At 41.8% G+C, this 20512-nt stretch overlaps 1 protein-coding gene across 4 annotated transcripts in view; it reads right to left on the bottom strand.

Moving 5' to 3' along the window:
- The window catches only part of SNAPC3 (small nuclear RNA activating complex polypeptide 3), a 45939-nt gene extending 33629 nt beyond the window's left edge, over window positions 1–12310 (bottom strand). For 2 of the 4 annotated variants that reach the window (XR_002071559.2, XM_019415452.2), the window contains exons 1-2: window positions 11902–12300; window positions 11095–11172 (exon numbers count right to left, since the gene is read on the bottom strand). Coding sequence is in view for 1 of the 4 variants with exons in the window: in XM_019415452.2 (XP_019270997.1) it covers window positions 11095–11172; window positions 11902–12218 (395 nt within the window). In the remaining 3 variants the exon portion in view is untranslated. Of the gene's footprint in view, window positions 1–11094; window positions 11173–11901 lie in introns of all 4 variants that reach the window. The other 2 variants (XR_002071561.2, XR_002071563.2) reach the window with 2 other exon arrangements.
- Window positions 12311–20512: the final 8202 nt, after the last annotated feature.

Raw genomic sequence — 20512 nt, 5'->3', positions numbered from 1 at the left:
GGCTTGCTGCTGTCAGCCTGTCAGTGCTGAGCCCGCTTCAGATCCTCTAGTCCCCTTCCAATGCCCCTTCCCCACTTGTGCTATCCCATAACTAACTAACTAACTAAATTTTAATTCCCAGGTAGGCTGGCCTGATTTTTGTTTTTGTTAGTAAGCTCTAGTTTTGTTATGTTGCTATAAAAGTGTTGTTCACAGTAAAATTTCGACTTTATGGATGTTACTGATGTTTTCTTTGTGATCTAATATATAAACAACTTTTTTGAGTACGTGACGTTGTCTTTTCCTATCAGGTTATAAATTTTAAGTACAGATCTGCATAAAACACAGCCTATTATGTTGTTGAGAGCTTTTCTTTTCTTTTTTTTTTTTTTTTACCATTTGTTATTAAAGTGTCCTATTGTTAGTGTGTTTAACTATGCATTTTGCATCTCCTATGGTTTTGTTCTATACAGTTGATTGCTGTATTATTTTTTTCTTAGTATTTTTAAAGTTTAAATTTATTTTCAGAGAGACAGAGACAGCATGAACACGGGAGAGGCAGAGAGAGGGAGAAAGACAGAGAATCCAAAGCAGGCTCCGCGCTGTCAGCACACAGCCTGATGTGGGGCTCAAACTCAAGAACCATGATCTCATGACCTGAGCCAAAATCAAAAGGCAAACACTTAACCAACTGAGCCACCCAGATGCCCCTGATTGCTGTATTATTTGATATGTGTGTATACATACATATATTTGTGAATATATATTTCGTAAGTATCCTATCTTAATTGGAGTTTGTGGCTTATAGCATTAAGAAGTGTCCTTTGTTGGAGCGCCTGGGTGGCTCAGTCGGTTAAGCCCCTGACTTCAGCTCAGGTCATGATCTCATGGTTTGTGGGTTCAAGCCCCACGTCCTTGGGCTCTGTGCTGACAGCAGGCTAGAGCCTGCTTCAGATCCTGTGTCCCTCTCTCTCTGCCCCTCCCCGGCTCACGTGCCCTCTCTCAAAAATAAACATTAAAGAAAAAAAACCAAGTGTCCTTTGTCATATTTAATGTGTTAGGGCTTGAACTGAATTTGCCTTGTATCAGAACAGCTACACCTGTTCAATTTTTCTTTTCATTTATCTGTAGTATTTTTGTCCAATCCTTTATTTTTCTCTGAATCACTTTATTTTACATATGTCTGTTGTCTCCACAAGGTTTTTGTTTTGTGAGCCAAGTCTAAACCCCTTTTAACAGGTTGTAGAGAACTGATGCTTTTGGTTTCAATTATATCACATTTTCTACTTATATGTATTTTATGATATTAGCTGTTGTGTTCATTGGGAGATGTGTATTTTTGCTTGTCTGTTTTTTATTTTATTTTATTTTTTTATTATTATTTTTTTAATATTTATTTATTTTTGAGACAGAGAGAGAGCATGAACGGGGGAGGGTCAGAGAGAGAGGGAGACACAGAATCTGAAACAGGCTCCAGGCTCTGAGCTGTCAGCACAGAGCCTGACGCGGGGCTCGAACTCACGGACTGTGAGATCATGACCTGAGCCGAAGTCGGACGCTCAACCGACTGAGCCACCCAGGCGCCCCACCTTGTCTGTTTTTTAAAAATTGAGGAGGGTTTGGCACTTATTTTTGTTCCAGTGGTTACCTCTGTACTTATATATATTTTAACACCCTTCGTTACCCATTGCCTTATTTAATATTTTACTAAATTTGTCAAGTTTTTCATCAGTATTTTTTAAAATCCACTTACTGCCTACACATTATCTTCTTCCTCTTTTCTTATCCCATTGTTTTAGCTACAATCTTCTAATCAGTTACAACATACAACACTTGTACATTAGCCTTCTGCCTGTATCCTTCCTCTATCAGTCCTCTGGTGAAAATTTCCCACTCATCATTCGGTTGGACGAAGTTCATCCTTTAGTATATTCCTCAGAAATGGCTGGTGGGTGAGTAATTACCCAAGATTTTGTACATTACAATTCTTTTTCTACAGCTTCAATATGGAAGGACATTTCAACTGGATAGAAAATCCTTTCACTGAGCTTTTAAAAAAATCCTGCTCAGCTGCTGTCTTCTTTGTAAAATTCATGTCATTCTAATTCTTTCGCCTTTGTGCGTTATGTGTTCTTTTTGCCTAGAAGCGTTAATGGTTTTACCTTTATCTCTGAAATCTAATAGTTTTATTAGGATATGCCTCAGAATTGATAATTCTGGGCTAATTTTCCCAGATACCCAGTGAACCCTCTTAATTTGTAGATTCAGATTTTTTTCCAATTCTGGAAATTCCTTTTGGGTTATATTAAGTATTAATTTTGTTCAATTGTTTTGTTTTTTCTCTTGAGGGACTCATATAATATGAATGTATTTTGTCTTCCTTGTCTGTTTTCCATTCCCACTACTTTCTCTCACTCATTTCTTTCTTTACATCACTTCATTCTAACTGTATTCATGTCTTTCTTCGTCGCCTCTTAGTAAATTTTCATTAGCATCTATTCTGTTTTAGTTATTTCATAATTCATTTAAGATAATTTTGTCTTTCTCTTCCATTTTCCAAATTCCATCAATTTTTTTCCCCATTCCTCTTTTTCTCATCATTTCTGTTCTTAGTTTTGAAATTTCAGGGCCATCTGAGAGGCTCAGTCGGTTGAATGTCCAACCCTTGATTTCAGCTCAGGTCATGATCCCAGGGTTGTGGGATAGAGTGCCGCATCAGGCTCTGTGCTGAGCATGGAGACTGCTTAAGATTCTCTCTCTCTCTCTCTCTCTCTCTCTCTCTCTCCCCACCCCCCACCCCCTCCCTGCTTGTGTGCATGTTCTCTCTCTAAAATTAAACAAAATAAAATAAAATAAAATTTCAGATTTAAGGTGTTTTCACACCCTCAAATGCTTGTTTTAGCATATTCAATTTTGTCTGGAATGTAGACTCATAGTTTCTTAGTTATTTTCTGGGAGAAGGGGAGAGACTCATAGTTTCTTAGTTATTTTCTGGGAGAAGGGGAGAGATTTCCTCAGTGGATTTGTAAAAACAGATGTTTCCTGATTTTCTGCAATAAATTCCCTATGGATTTTATTTCTTCTTATTCATTCTGTGTTAGTTGTGGGGAAGGGGTTTACAAGATTCCTAGTTTAATGGTACTCTTTTCTGTCACTCTAACAAAGTCCAGGTAAATTAAAAGTGTTTTTTTGTTTGTTTCTATTTTGGTGACAGGCTTAAGAGTCCTTCAATTCTGTGGTTCTCTTTTTCTTGCAGGACACTAAAGTTTCCCCTTTCAATCCTTTATGGCGCACTGAGCAGTGCTTTGTTGCCTAGCAAAGTGACAGGGATGGGCAGACTAAATGAAACTGCTGTTTTCTTAAAAGTAGTATTGTTGAAGCTTTTGGGGTGACAGATTAAGTTTCACTAGTACCCATGTACCAATTACCTATACTATTTCTAGGAATTAAAATCTTTAAGCAGTTAAAAAATTTGAAAAATGCTGATGCCAAGTTATTTAGCTTAGTATAAACACGGTAGCATGTATCAAAGGAGAATCAATCTCTTCCAAGTGACTTTTGTTCTCCTCACAGGCATAAAATGAACCCAGTAACTCCTTTATTAGGGCAAAGAAGGTGCTAGAATTCGATTCATTTTATGCCATAATAAAATGTATTTATTTTATGCCATGTAATCAGGTTTTGTTTTTATTTTTGTTTTGAAGTTACTGGTGGAGAGAAGAAAGGACAGCTTAGAGAAAAAGAAAGCATAATGATACAGATTTTAACTTTTGGCACAAGTCTAATTTACTTGCAGTACTGTTAAGGTTAATATTACTTATATTTTATTTATTTTTTTATTTATTTTTTAAAGTTTGTTTTTGAGAGAGAGAGAGAGAGAGAGAGAACAAGCGGAGGAGCAGAGAGAGAGAGAGAAAGAGAGAGAGATAATTCCAAGCAGGCTCTGCACTGTCAGCCCAGAGCCCAACATGGGGCTTGAACTGACAAACCATGAGACCATGACCTGAGCCGAAACCAACAGTCGGGTGCCCAACTGACTGGGCCACCCAGGCGCCCCAATATTATATTTTAAGTACAATAGTTGCGGGGCGCCTGCGTGGCTCAGTTGTTAAGCATCTGACTTCGGCTTAGGACCTGATGTCACAGTTCATGAGTTCAAGTCCCATATCGGGTGAGCTCAAGCCCCACCTCAGGTGAGCATAAGCTCTGCTTCTCTCTCTCTCTCTCCCTCTCTCGCTGTGTCTCTGCCCCTCCTGGGATTCTCTCTCTCTCTCTGCCCCTCACTCTCTTGCCCACGTGCTCGTTCTCTCTCTCTCAAAAAATAAATAAAATATTTAATAAACAAATAAGTAAATAAAAGTTTCATTCAAAGTACACATAAATAGGGGCACCTGGGTGGCTCAGTCGGCTAAGCGTCCGACTTCAGCTCAGGTCACGATCTCGCAGTTCGTGGGTTCGGGTCCCGCGTTGGGCTCTATGCTGACAGCTCAGAGCCTGGAGCCTGTTTCAGATTCTGTGTCTCCCTCTCTCTCTGACCCACCCCATTCATGCTCTATCTCTCTCTGTCTCAAAAATAAATAAACGTTAAAAAAAAAAAAAAAGTACACATAAATAATCCCAGCAGAGTAATGCTGTACTGACTCCTTTTACATTAGACTATACATAAAATTCTCCTACATTTCCTATGGAAGGGACTAGAAGACAACCGGGGAGAATCAGTTGATTTAGTAATACAAAACAGCTAGGTGAAGCAACGTGTAAAATAATCGGAAAATTACTATTCAACATGGCTTAATAAAATCATCATAAGCCAACTGGTACAATAAACAGTATGGAGGTTCCTCAAAAAGTTAAAAACAGAACTACCCTACGAGGCATTTATCCATGGGATACAGGTATGCTGTTTTGAAGGGACACATGCACCCCCATGTTTATAGCAGCACTACCAACAATAGCCAAAGTATGGAAAGAGCCCAATGTCTATCGATGGATGAATGGATAAAGAAGATGTGGTATATATATACAATGGAGTATTACTCGGCAACCAAAAAGAATGATATCTTGCCATTTGCAACTATGTGGATGGAACTGGAGGTATTATGCTAAGTGAAATTAGTCAGAGAAAGACAAAAATCATATGGCTTCACACATATGCGGACTTTAAGAGACAAAACAGATGGACATAAGGGAAGGGAAACAAAAATAATATAAAAACAGGGAGGGAGACAAAACAGAAGAGACTCATAAATATAGAGAACAGAGGGTTACCGGAGGGGTTGTGGGAGGGGGGATGGGCTAAACGGGTAAGGGGCACTAAGGAATCTACTCCTGAAATCATTGTTGCACTGTATGCTAATCTGGATGTAAATTTTAAAAAATTTAAAATAAAATTTTTAAAAAAGTTAAAAAAAAAATAAGCCAACTGGTATGTTATTAAATATAGCATGGGGCACCTGGGTGGCTCAGTCGGTTAAGTGTCTGACTTTGGCTCAGGTCATGATATCATGTTTTGTGGGTTCGAGCCCTGCGTTGGGCTCTGTGCTGACAGCTCAGAACCTGGAGCCTGCATCGAGTTCTGTGTCTCCCTCTCTCTCTGCTCCTCCCCATTCATGCTCTATCTATGTCCCAAAAATAAATCAATGTTAAAAAATTTTTTTAATACAGTAAAGAAGTTTGCTTTGTAGCAATCTTTTTTCAGCCATTTGCCTAAAACTACTTTCACAGCTTTATGAACATTTCATTCATTCTACTCACTCTACAAATATCTACTGACTCCCTATTATGTGCCAAAGTTCTGGGAACTGGGGATACGGCAGTGTGGGCAACAGACACAGTTTATGGAAATTTTAAGTAAGTCTAGCTAGGAAGACAGAAAATTAAACAAGTGTATCATAAGTTTGATGAGTTTTTCAATAGGGAAGAAGCGACACCTGGGTGGCTTTGTCAGTTGGGCGTCCAACTTTGGCTCAGATCGTGATCTCATGTTTGTGAATTGGAGCTCTGCATCAGGCTCTGTGTTGTCAGCGAAAATGCCACTCCAGATCTTCTGTCTCCCTGTCTCTCTGCCCCCTCGCCTCACACTGTCTCTCAAAAATAAATACTTTTTAAAAAATACAGAAGTACAGGGGGCTACATGAGCATCAAAGGGGACCTAAATGGGAGTCCACAGTCCTTTGGTTAAGACTTGAAGGATGAGTAGAAGTCAGCAAGACCAGAACGATAAGAAGTGAATGTTCTAGGCAAAGGCCTGGAGTGAGAGCACATTCCAGGAACTGAACCACAAACTGGAGTGTAGCTGAAGCATTGCAGAGATACAGCTGAAAACATTAGCAAGATAGACGCCCTGTGAGCCAATGAATAATTCAAGACTTTTGCCTAAGAGAAACTGAAAGGTTTTAAGAGAGGCACAACCAGATGTGCAACTCAGAAAACTCCAACGCATCAACCAACAATAGAGAGCACCAACGGAAGCAAAACAACACGATAGGCTTAAGGGCAATACATAGATGAAAGAGTCTGGACTCTAGAAGACCCTTCAGAAACTTTAGGAATGTTACAAGAAGAGCTCCGGATATTAGAAGTACATCTATTTCCCAAGGAAGAGAGAGAAGTTGTAGTCATGTGGAAAGGCATCTTAGGGCCAAAATAAATGGAGTTTTAGATGGGAGAGGGGCCAAGTGCGTCCTGAGCCATTTGAAAGAGACAGTGGTTGAAAGGCAGATTTGGACTATAGGTGGAAGGCTTCATGTGTCTAAGGAATCTGAACTATGTCGCAGAGAAGAGGGACAGCCATTGAAAAGTCCATAGCAGATGAGCATGCTCGGGTGGTAGCATGATGAATAAATCAAAAGGAGAAAAACTGGGCCCAGGAGAGGTGGGAGGCTTTCATAGTGCTCCAAGCATCGCTAATGTAAACACTAGCCATGGCGATTAGGCAAACAGATTTGGCTGATATTATAAAAGAAACCAGGGTGGAGTCGAAACGCCTGACTAAATGGTCAAGGGGGACAACAGGAAGGGTAGGATCAAGGTTACAGAAAGATGATGTGGTGTGAAGGAAGTGGGCTACAAACTGGAAAATGATAAACGTCACTATTACACACACATTTTCTCTAGTGTTATCACAGCGCAGTATAAAGTGTGACTGGCAGACCAGCACTGATCTGACAGCTATCTGTAATCCAATCAGTACAGACAACGAGAGTAGGCATTTTTTTTTCGAGAGTAAGCATTTAGCAACACTGGAAGTAATAAATGAATTTAATAAAGTTGCAGGATACAAAATTATTATATAGTAATCAGCTGCATTTCTATACAGTAATAATAAAGTAGCAGAAAGAGAAACTTTTTAAAGAATTCCATTTACAATTGCATCAAAAAGAATAAAATAGTAAGGAATAGACTTAACCAAGGAGGTGAAAGACCTGTACTCTGAAAACTACAAAACACTGATGAAAGAAACTGAAGATAACACAAAGAAATGGGAAGATACTGCATGCTCATGGACTGGAAGAATTAATATAGGTAAAATATCCCTACTACTCAAAACAACCTACAGATTCAATGCAATCTCCATCAAGAGATCAACAGCGTTTTTCATAGAACTAGAACAAATAACATAGAAATGTGTATGGAACCAAAAAAACCCAAACAGCACAGCAATCTTGAGAAAGAACAATTCTGGAGGTATCACAATCCCAGATTTCAAGATATACTACAAAGCTGTAGTAATCAATGCGTATGATACTGGTACAAAAACAGACACACAGACCAATGGAACAGAATACAGAGCCCAGAAATAAACCCACACTTATATGGCCAATTAATCTACGAAGAAGGAAGCAAGAATATATAATGTGGAAAAACAGTCTTCTTCAACAAATGGTGTTGGGAAAAACCGGACAGCTACATGCAAAGGAATGAAACCAAATCACTCTCTTACACCGCATACAAAAATAAGCTCCAAATGGATTAAAGACCTTAATGTGAGACATGAAACCATGAAACTCCTAAAAGAAAACACACATTAATCTCTAAATATTTTTCTAGATGTCTCCTCAGGCAAGGGAAACAAAAGCCAAATAAACTATTGGGACTATACCAAGGCAAAAAGTTTTCACATAGCAACAAAAACCATCAATAAACGAAAAGGTAAACTACTGAATGGGAGAAGATATAAATGATCTATCCAATAAAGCATTAATATCCAAAATAAAGAACTTAGACGACTCAACAGCAAAAAAGCCAAATAACCCAATTAAAAATGGCAGAGGGCCTGAACAGATGTTTTTCAAAAGAAGACATACAAATGGCCAACGATGTTCAATATCACTCATCAGGGAAATACAAATCAAAACCACCATGAGCGTGCCTGGGTGGCTCAGTCGGTTAAGGGTCCAACTTTGGTTCAGGCTTGAGCCCTGCATCGGGTTCTGTGCTGACAGCTAGGAGCCTGGAGCCTGTGTCTCCTCTCGCTCTGCCCCCCCCCCCCCCCCAAAAGTAAACAAACATTGGGATGCCTGGGTGGCTCAGTCAATTAAAGAGTCCAATTTCAGCTCAGGTCATGATCTCAGTTTGTGGGTTCGAGCCCCACATTGGCCTCTGTGCTGACGGCTCAGAACCTGAAGTCTGCTTCAGATTCTGTGTCTCCTTCTCTCTCTGCCCCTCCCCTGCTCACGTTCTCTTTTTCTCTCTCTCTCAAAAAAATAAACATTAAAAAAATTTTTTAAATAAATAAACATTAAAAAAAATCCCAAACCACCATGATATACCATCTCACACCAGTCAGAATGGCTAGAATCAAAAAGACAAGAAATAAAAAGTGTTGGCAAGGATGTAGAGAAAAAGGAACCTTTGTGCACTGTTTGTGGCAATTAACTGGTGCAGCCATTGTGGAAAACAGTATGAAGGTTCTAGAAGGGGAGGGGAGGGAGGGGAGGGAAGGGAAGGGAAGGGAAGGGAAGGGAAGAAAAGAAAAGAAAAGAAAAGAAAAGAAAAAAGAAAAATACTATATGATCCAGTAACTCCACTATTGGGTATTCACCCAAAGAAAACAAAAACACTAATTTCAAAAGATATATGCATCCCTAGATTTACTACAGCATTATTTACAGTCAAGATATGGAGGCAATCCCAAGTGCCCATGGATAGATGAATGGATAAAGATGTGATATACTTACACAACGGAATATGACTCAGCCATAGAAAAGAATGAGATCTCGCCACTTGCAACAACATGGACAGACCTAGAGTATTACGCTAAATGAAATAATTCAGACAGAGGAAGACAAATACTATACAACTTCACTTATATGTGGAATTTAATAAACAAAACAAGCAAACAAAAAGCAGAAAACAGCCCCATAAATACAGAGAACAGATGGCTGCCAGGAAAGGTTGGGGGGGGGGTACAAGTGGGTGAAGGGGAGGGACAGGTACAAATTTTCAGTTGTGGAATAAGTAATCATGGGGATAAAGGGACAGCAGAGAGAATACAGTCAATAATACTGTAATAGCCTTGTGTGATGACAGACGTTGGCCACACTTTAAGCATAGAACATATATGGCTGTCAAGCTTTATACCTGAAACCAATGAAGCATTGTGTATCAATTATACTTCAATAAAAACAAATTCAAGGCAATGACATATTTAAAAAAATGAAAACAAAACAAAACAAAAAGCATAATGACCTGGAAGTTTTCTGGGAAAAGTTGTCTTTGACAGCCTTTTTTAAAAATCTTCAAAAAATAATAATAATAAACTTTGGTCTAAAAAAAACAACCACAAACTTTTATTGTGTTTGTGGTTGTTATTCCCCCCCCCCCCCCCCCCGTAGGCTTCACACACAGCAAGAAGCCCAACGCAGGGATTGAACTCAAGACCCTGAGATCAAGACCTGAGCTGAGATCAAAAACCAGACAAGAATGTTTGTCTTGTCATTCCACTTTCCTAGTAATTCATTGGTATCCTATTTTACAAAAGTATGAATTTGTCAAAAATTAAACATTGAAAACAAAAGATAACTGGTTCTTTACAACAGCTTGAAAAACACTATCAGCATATTTCACTTACACTGAAATCTAAGTAGATTAACTGCATTCTTTGTAAACACACATTTTATTTATTTATTTATTTATTTATTTATTTATTTATTTATGTTCATTATTTTTGAGAGAGAGAGACAGAGCACAAGCAGGGGAGGGGCAGAGACAGAAGGAGACAGAATAGGAAGCAGGCTCCAGGCTCAACGATGTGGGGCTCAAACTCAGACCACGAGATCATGACCTGAGCTGACTGACTGAGCCACCCAGGTGCCCCTACACACATTTAAAAATAAACATAAATCTGGGGTGCCTGGCTGGCTCAAGTCGGTTGAGCATCCGACTTTGGCTCAGGTCATGATCCATGGTTTGTGGGTTCCAGCCCCATGATGGGCTCTGCCCTGACAGTGAGGAGCCTACTTTGGATTCTCTTGTCTCCTCTCTCTCTTCCCCTCCCCTTCCCTCTCTCTCACTCTCTCAAAAATAACCATTAAAAAAAATTTTAAGGGGCACCTGGGTAGCTCAGTCGGTTAATCAGCTGACTTCGGCTCAGGTCATGATTCGTGAGTTCGAGCCCTGTGTCGGGGCTCTGTGCTACAGTTCAGAGCCTGGAGCCTGCTTCGGATTCTGTGTCTCCCTCTCTCTGCCCCTCCCCTTCTCATGCTGTCTCTCTTTCTCTTCCAAAAATAAATAAACATTAAAAAATATATTTTTTTTAATTTTTTAAATAAAAACTCTGAATATGGACTGGACATTAGTTGTTATTTACTGCTAATTTTCTTAGGGTAATAATACCACTCATTACGTAGGAGAATGATACTTTTGGGAGCTATACGCTGATATATTTAGGTATAAATGACTGTCTGATAACTTACTGAATAGTTCGGCAATAGATAAAGCCTTGCAGCAGGTATCTCAAACACACACAGCTAAAGCAAAGACAGCCAAATGTTAACAATGGTTGAATTGGGGGGGGGGGGGGTGATAACTATAGGTACTTTCAACCTCTCAATAACATAATGTTGAAAAAATAGTTAAATAAGTACCACATAATAAAAGTAAAGCCTTCCATACCCCAAAGTCACTAGGTCGGTGTCCTCTGGGATGACTTCTGGGTCCTCACCCTCCTCAAGGCACTTTAATTTATCAAGGCTAAAACAGAAACAAAAAGGAAAAGCAATCACCCATCTTGTCCACAGAGAGTCAGGTTTGTGTCCTAAAAATATCATTAAATAACTAAGTCAGATCAAATCCGGCAGGCGGCTCAGAGGAAGTCAGAATTCAAGACAATGATTTCTGTGCCGATATTCTATAAAGAAAGGATACGTGGCCGATTGACATATGGCGGCTAATGCCATTAAATGGAGAAAGAGATCGTTTATATTTTCACCCCATTGAAGCCACTTTTGGGGGGGAAATTTTCGTAATAGCATACCCGGAAGGTCCCCAAAAGGGACCACAGTGAATCAAGGTCTTAACGCTCCTCTGGTTAACGCTCCTCTCCTTCTAACCCCATCATTGCTAAAGCTCCTCCATTGTCAAAGTGTCTTGTCAATGGCAGGTACACATCCCGTTACTCTGACCGCTTTCCTATATTAACAAGGACTTAAAAAAAATCACGGGGGGAGGGGAGGGGGAATTAATCTTTCTTGCAGCTCTCCCGTCCCTTCACTCCAACTCGCAGAAATTGTGCATTCCGATCACGGGACATCTCCCAGGGTTCCAGGAAAGCTCTAGCAGGCTTAAAGCTTTCAAAGGGCGGCCCTTCTACCCCGGGGAGTAAATCACAGGCCCTCCCAAGGTGGGTCCCAGGGAAGCGCAGTAGCAAGGCTGCAATCAGGTTGGCCCCAAGCAACAAGAGCCCCTCGGCCGCGCACTCACCCGCACACAGTCCGCAGCTCTGCTGCCGCCTCCAAGCTGCAGCCCAGATCCCGGGCCACCGCAGCATCCTCCTGGCCCCACTCGGCGACCCCTTGGCTCCCTGGCAGCGCGGATGCTTGCGGCTCCTTCAGCGACAAGTCCCCTTCCCCGCGCAACCGGCCACGCCACAGCTCCCCGAAAGCGCCCACATAGAATGCACGCGTATTTAGCTCGGGAAGCTCGTACTCTGGAAAGTTGCAGCTCCCACTGCTGGAGACGGGGTCCTGCCTGCTACCCATCCCGTGGCACGTTGGGCCGATCCGGGTGCCTTCAGCCATGTTCACCCACTCCTTTCCCTGCAAAAGCCGGGCGATCAAGACTTCGCGGAGCGTAATGGGACTTGTAGTTGCACGGGGCTCGGTCCGAGGGGCGGCGGGGCTGCGTGGGCTCAGCTTCAGACACTACATTTCCCAGCAGGCCCCGGGCCGGGCACGCCCCCGGGCGCGGCACCGCGAGCTTCCGCGCTCAGGGCTGAGCGCATTGTTCTCCGCTCGCGGATTCACGAGCAGCTGTTGGTTGGGTTCTCAGTCCGGGGTCACCTGTGTTGTTGCATTCCCGTCCCCCATGGTTACGTGGCGTCGCTCTCTGCTAGGTAGGGCGGCCTCTGTACGCCCTTCGATCCCCGGTCATTGCAGTATTTGGCCCCGGGATGCGAGACTTTTCCTTGACTCCGGGGTTCGTGCGCTGCGCTGTTGCCTCACTGTCCCAGAGCTTGAGAGACCTGGGGGGCGAGGGATGAGACCACTGACTCTACCGGACCTCCAGACCCTGGTCGTTAAAAATCTCCCCAACGGCCCCATGTTCTTGAGTATAAACGCATGCATCGCTCCACGCACCACGATAGTGTTTATTGAGCGTCAACTATATATCAGATACTGTATACATTATTAACTCTAATGTATATTTTTGAAAATCACAACCTTCCCAGGAAGGGATTATCGGCCCCATCGTAACTGTTGAGGAAGGAGTTAACTGTTAGGAAATAGAAGCAGGAATGGAACTGTCTAGCTTCAGATGGAACTTTTCTCCGTCGCTCAGAAGCCCCAAAGGACTCAGCAGGACATATACAAGGAGCTCTGGATGGTTATTTATTGGTATATATCATATACCAGTATGATATACCATATATTCACACATCATATAATTAACCCATTTTGAATGTTCATCCAGTGGTTTTTAGGCTATTTACAGAGTTGTGCAACCATCACCATAATCAATTTGAGGATAAACTCACCGCTCTGGAAAGAAACCCTGCACCTTTGAGCTATCACCCACAATCCTCTTAACTCCTCCAGCCCTACCCAGTCACCAATCTTTGTCTCTATAGATTTACAGATTCTGGGCATTTAGTATAAATGGCACGTTTATGTGGTCTTTTGTGATTAGCTTTTTTCACTCAGCATAATATTTTCTGGGCTTATCCATCCATATTGTAGCATGTATCTATTTCTTTTTATGGCTGAATAATATTGCATTGCGTGGTAAAGCACATTCTGTTTATCCCAACAAAAAGTTGTTTCTGGGCACCTGGGTGGCTCAGTTGGTTAAGCAACCGACTTTGGCTCAGGTCATGATCTCACTGCTCATGAGTTCAAGGCCCACATGGGGCCTGCTTAGGATCCTGCCTCCCTCTCTCTCTGTCCCTCCCTCACTCTCCCAAAAATAAACATTAAATATATATATATATTTTTATATACATATATATATTTATATATTTATATATATATTTATATATATATAAAGTTTTTACATTTTGGTTATTATGAACAATGCTGCTATGAACATTCATGTACAAGTTTTTTGTGATGTATATTTTCATTTATTTCATAGGTATTTTTTCTTTTCTCTCTCTCTCTCTCTCTATATATATATATATAGTCACTATGTGACTATATAGCCATGTGAAGAATTGCCCATTTTCCATAGTGGCTGCCATTTTATATTCCCACCAATATTGTATGAGGATTCAGATTTTTCCACATCTTTGTCAACACTTGTTACTATCTGATTTTTTATTGTAGCCATCCTAATGGATGTGAAGTAGTATCTCGTGGTTTTGATTTGCATATCATACCTAGTGATATTGAGCATCTTTTCAGTACTTACCGACCAATTGTATATCTTCTTTGCAGGAATGTCTAAGTCTTTTGCCAATTTTTAGTTAGGTTATATGTCTTTTTACAGGAGCTCTGGTATTTCTCTACATATTGTTGTAGGAAACATATGTTGTTTTTGCTTAGTATACTGTTCAGTTTTTTTTTTTAAGTTACCATTTATTATTTCTGGGAGAGAAAGAGAGAGACAGAGAGCAGATGTGTGCAGCAGCAGGGGAGGGGCAGAGAGAGAGAGGGAGAGAGAGGAAGACATAGAATCCAAAGCAGGCTCCAGGCTCTGAACCATCAGCACAGAGCCCGATGCAGGGCTTGAACCGAACTCACAAACCATGAGATCATGACCTGAGCCAAATTGGACGCTTACCCGACTGAGCCACCAGGCACCCGTTAGACTTGACCTTCCTACTCCTTTTGGTCCTCCTAGGGCTGCCTAACATAGAATCCTTCCAACTCTGCCACAGTGATTCGTTCAAGGATGAGTAGATTATTCAATTAGCACCAAGCAGAATCCTCCTCTGGGGTTTTATCTATAAACTGAGAAATTTTTCTTCCATTCTGAGTACCTAAGGATGTGACCCAGACAGCCTGCCTAAGAGAATAAAGAAAGCCAAGAGTTTAAATAAGCAAAGTCAGAAGGTGGAGAGAAGTCATGTGTCATTGTAACTAAAGCCATCTTCCCCTCCTAAACTTGTCATGATGTAAGCCAGTGGTTGTTTTAACTTAAACTAGTTTGAGTTGGATTCTTGCACAATCCTTCCAGTGCCTGTAAGACTTCACCCAAACCTCTCAACAGGGGGAGCTCTCACTCCAGACAATGAGGTCACACTTCAGGCAGAATTCTAAAACACATCTGGGATTTAGTTAACAATGGCTTCAGGAGTGGAGGCCACAATGGTCCCTGAGCAGCAGTGGGTAGGGGCAGGACCAGAATAATCATATCAGGGAAAGGTGGTTCTCATCACTTTAAGGTGTGGTGCTGGGAGCTGCAGTTTGAGACGTGTGGATTGCAAGCATTCGTGGGGAAAGGATTTGTGATGAGCACCAGCAGCCGGCCATTGCAATATGGCACTCAGGTGAGTCTTTTTATCAGTAGCCTCTCCTTGGAATAAGGCTGAAGGGGTCCATAATATCCACTGCAGAATAAAAAGTATTTTGAACTGAAGGTGTTTGAGAATACACATTTCCCCCTGAACTCCATTGTCTGCCTAAATGCAGAGCTGCCCCAAGGAACACAATTGTCATAAATCCCCTCCCTGCAGCCAAAGAAGATTGACTTAGAAGTAGGCACACACTCAAACGGACATTGTCATAAAACTATCATATCTCCCATCTATTCTCCTCAAGGCTAGTTTATCTTTCCTAAAAGCCACTTATTTTCTGATAAGTGCCCTTACCCTCCCCCTATGAAGTCATTTGTTTTCCTAAATGCCCTTCTCCCCTTCTGCCTCTATTAAGATGTTATATAAGCCAAAATTAGAACCATCTCCTTGAGTCACATTTTTCTGTGAACTCTCCCATACATCATACATAGGTGAATAAAAATCTATTTTTTCTCTTTACAAAATTTTTAAAAAAATATTTATTAATTCTTAAGAGACAGAGAGTACAAGCAGAGGAGGGTCAGAGAGAAAGGGAGACCCAGAGTCTGAAACAGGCTACAGGCTCCAAGCTGTCAGCACAGAGCCTGACACGGGGCTCAAACTCACGAGCCATGAGATCATGACCTGAGCCAAAGTCAGACGCTTAACCAACTGAGCCACCCAGGCACCCCTATCTTTTCTCTTTAATCAGTCATTTAACGCCAGTTTAATTCACAGACTGCCAATGGCTGAATCCCAGAGAGTAGAGGAAAAGTTTTTCCTCCCCAACAAGGCCGTGGCAAAGACAGCTTCCCATCCTTTGGTGAATTTGGCAGAAGACAGGAATATTGCTGGACCTGGCCCTAGAACTAGACAATAGCAGAAAGGAGGCAGAAAGGTGGGTATATACCCACACCCAGGATAGGTATAGTCCCTGTAATTCTGGTGAGCTCTGTATGATTCCTGACAGAGAAAAAAAAAAAAAAAAAACTCTAAGGCTTCCCAAATTGTGGATATTGGAACCATTAGGTTGAGGTGGTGGCCTATGATTAAGAGTTGGGATTCTGGTGGGGTGCCTGGGTGGCTCAGTTGGTGAAGCATCCAACTTCTGCTCAGGTCACGATCTCACGGTTTGTGAGTTTGAGCCCCGCATCGGGCTTTGTGCTGACAGCTCAGAGCCTGGAGCCTGCTTTGGATTCTGTGTCTCCCTCCCTCTCTCTCTCTGCCCCTCCCTGGCTTGCACTCTCTCTCTCTCTTTCTCTCTCTCTCAAAAATAAACATTAAATTTTTTTTTTTTAAAAAAAGATTTGGGATTCTGGGTAATGGCACAAACCAAGATTATGAAGTATCTGGCTCTTGGTTGAGTAGTAGGAATTAGGGAGACATGAGCTCTCAAAGTTTGCCTCGGAGCTTTTAGTTTCCTCGCCTGAGATGCTTATATGGGCTTATCAGGTGATGAAAACTGGCTTGCTTGTGGGCACTGTGGCAAATTGAGGAGGAGCAGTAAACCAGAGGTGTGAGACACAGGAGGATATGAGGTGTGGTGAGAGGCCAAGTGCACAGGAACTGGTTCCTCTAAACCCACAGACACCTTGAGCTGCAATGGCCAACGTGCAGGAATGCAGGCCTCATCTACCGGAGCCTCCAAAAGTCCTAAAGAAGTCAGATATTCAGCTTTCAAAAAAGAAGTGACAAATTTAAGTTTGTTAAACAAAGAAGCCATTAGACCGAAACGGCTCTAATGCCATGATGGCCAAAGTAAGCGAACCGAATGTAAGTCCATCAACGTATCCAAGTTATGAAATCAAAATGCTAAGGATGACCAATCACAAACAGCCAACCAGGCTTAGGCTCCAGTCAGTCAATTTCCTTGCTTTCCTGCTGCCTTCTCTCCATAATCACCTCTCTCCAAGCTCCTCCCAGGGGATGCTCCTAATCACTTCAATGTGGCACTGCCTGCCTGATTTGAGTCCACTTTTGGTCAGATAGACTTGTAAAAAAAATTTCTTCATACACCTCAGTTTACCTTTTAACTGCTCATATAACATTTTAAAATAATATTCAGGGGCACCTGGGTGGAAGTCAGTTAAGCGTCCGACTTCAGCTCAGGTCATGATCTCACAGTTCATGAGTTCGAGCCCCCCATCGGGCTCTGTGCTGACAGCCCAGAGCCTGGAGCCTGCTTTGGATTCCATGTCTCCCCCTTTCTCTGCTCCTCCCCGCCCCCTCAAAAACAAATATAAAAAAAAAAATTTTTTTTTAGAGGCATCTGGCCTGAGGCCCCGTTTGTGATCTCTGATGTATTATAGCTCTACAATCCACCCCATTCCCAATTAATTTGATTCCACATGTGAACTTCCTGTTTGCTTTCCAGAATAATTCTACCCCAAGTTCTACTTATCAGAATTCAACTATAGGCACTTGAGAGCCTCACCTGAGACAAAAATCATGTTTCCATCATTTCAGTGTTGACTGTCCAAGCTGCATTTCCATCTAGTTCTCTCTGATGTCTAAATTTTTCCTAAGTCATCTATTTTATTCTTCTTCTTGGGCTTAGCTTCTTTTCCTCTGAGATGTACAACTGATCTAGATTTTTAAAAACAATTTTTAAATAGGAAAATAGGGGCGCCTGGGTGGCTCAGTCAGTTAAGCATCCAACTCTTGATTTTGGCTCAGGTCATGATCTCGTGGTTGGTGGGATCAAGCCCTGCATTTGGCTCCATGCTGACAGTGTGGAGCCTGCTTGGAATTCTCTCTCTACCTCTCTCTCTGCCCCTCCCCTCTCAAAATAAATAAACTTTAAAATAATAATAATAACAACAGTAATTTTTAAATAGGCAATTGCTCACGTGGCACAAAACTTAAAAGATACAAATATACAGGGAAAGTCTTTCTCCTTTCTCCCCAAGCCATGCAAGAGCCCCTTCCTAGATTCCTGGAGGCATCCATACCTCTAGTTAGCAGTTTCCTGGGTATCTTTCCAAAAAATCATACACACACACACACACACACATACATTTGCACAAGTGATAGTATACTATATACGCCGTTCTATATTCTATACCTCATGTTGTTCACGTGAGGTTATATCTTGGACATCCTTTTATGATAATATATACAGGGCACCCTAATTTGAAGTCCAGTGGAGATGCCCAGTAGAGAGAAAAATCTGAACCTAAATGAAAGTGAAGAGCGCTAAGGACATAGATCTGCAGGGTTGTTTAAGAAGATGGTAGATAAAGTAATAATAAAAAACGAGATTGTCGAGAGACGGAAGAGAGCACAAAAGTGGTAGAAAGACAGCATGGAAGATTCAACACCCAGAGGAGACCCTCGTGGAGCAAAGCCCTAGGGTTTAAGCCAGCACAACACATAAGGATACATCTTACGAAGAGTTTGCTAGGGCAGGGGCAAGAATTATGTGTGATGATAATAAAAATGCATGAAGATTTGTATGCTTGAACAGCACTATTTCCAAGAATGATTGATTCAGAACACTAAATGCCATTGCACCCATGAAAGTCACCTTTCAGCTGTGAGCTTGGTCAGAATGGGCTTTTCATATCCAGTGGCCTCTTCATTCCTCAGATCATTTTTGACTCTGTTGGTCCTGTTACGGCAAATACTCAGTGTCCAGGGAGAGACAAGCACCAAGCACTCGGGGCATCAGAAAAGACTGTTTATTTTGCACCAGTGCCGGCCCAGCAGAGGCACCTCCAAAGGCTGAGCATCCAGTTCGGGTTTTACTGATCTTTTATACATCTATGCTGCCGGGTTGGGCAGGACGAGTACAGTCAAGCTTCTGGTTCCTGACTGCTGGCTGATGCAAGAGGCAAGCAAGACTGCAGAAGCCAAAAGCATGTGAGGGGAGTATCGGGCCTGGGACATCTGGCTGGTCCTTTTTATTTGCGTTTACCAGCTTTCCTCCTCAGTCCCATCTTGTTGGCTAGCATCTCCAGTTGTGGGACACCTGGCCTGTGGTGTTGCCTGCCATGTTTTTTGGGAAAAATCTGGACAAAGGGAGACAAGGGAGAGCAGGCCCACTTATCTTCTTCTTTGCTCTTTCATTTGCTTTCACCTTTGTGAAATACACATACACACACACACACACACACACACACACACACACGAAGGATTCTTTTGGTTGAGAGTTGGCTGCGTTTCAAAGCACTGATGAGTTTGAACTGAAAAATAGAAATTGTGTCTCTAAAAAAATACTTCTTTGCCATCTATTACCTCAATTGAACTTAACCCCTACTGATGAATTACCATAGCTACACTGTTTCTGATCTTATTCTAAGCCAACTGATTTTCCAGTTACATAAATTATTTGGAATTCTGTAAGAGAGACTTGACTCTTCTCCATTGAGTTAAGTATTTAATCTTTTATTTATATGATGGATTCATTTTTTATGCTTTGGGTTATCATCCCAAACTGCTGTGTTAACCGTGTGTTTATGACGCTTAGATATCTTGCAAACACTGAAGAGATCTCCCCTCCCAGAGATAGCCAATTCCAAGGAATAATAAAGGACTCTTCTTTAAGTGCTCCTTTCAAATGCAAACCAACCACTTCACAATTAGCAGGAGAGCAGACCTCAATTCTAAAATGTAAATGACAATCACAAAGTGCCTTTCTTGACCTTTCTTCCTTTCAGGTTCTCTGGGGCAGACATTCCCACCAGATTCCAAGGCCCTGCCTCCACAGCCCACCCTCTGGCATTTCTAGTGAGCAGGGGTAGAGGCAAAGGCCTAGGCCTCACCCAATGCCCTTTAGACATTGTGAGGCTTCAGGAAAAGAGGAACTAGCCAGCTCTTCTCCACAAGAAAGGTTGGGGATTCCTCCTTGAAAACACAAGCAAGAGAAAATCTTTTTCCTTGGTACTGTTCCTGGATTCTCTGCTTCAACAGATTGTGTGTTCAGGTGGAGAGAGATGTTCCTGAAGCCAGGGGACCACCTGGGGCTTCCTCTCTGCCAAAGAAAGGCGGAGTCGTAGAAGGACAGAAATGGAATGGTGTGGCTGGGAAAGACAGCTGGAGTGCTCTTAGTCATAAAGGCAGTTGGTAGAATAATAACCATTTAGTGAGGAATAAGAGAACTATTCAGAGGCCTGACATTGAATGCAAGGAATGTTAACAGCCAGGTAGAAAACATGAATCTAGCATCCCCTTTCATTGTAAGCAATGATGCTTTTTGAGGTTGAATAACAGTTAATACGTATTTGCATAACGACCTTCTTTTTATTCTCTGAATTGCCCCCAATGAATTGCTTTAGAATACCTGTACTGTTCCATGTTAGTGAGCAAAGAGAGTAAGAATGGCCACTAGTGGAAAATATAGAACTGTAGAAAACGATCAGAAAATGTTCAGCCCCCTTT

The sequence above is a fragment of the Panthera pardus genome, unplaced genomic scaffold, assembly GCF_024362965.1.
Source record: "Panthera pardus isolate Hobbes unplaced genomic scaffold, ASM2436296v1 HiC_scaffold_20, whole genome shotgun sequence".
Taxonomy (NCBI): domain Eukaryota; kingdom Metazoa; phylum Chordata; class Mammalia; order Carnivora; family Felidae; genus Panthera; species Panthera pardus.
Note: the sequence above shows the minus strand (reverse complement) of the source record. Positions and strands in the feature narration are given on the sequence as shown.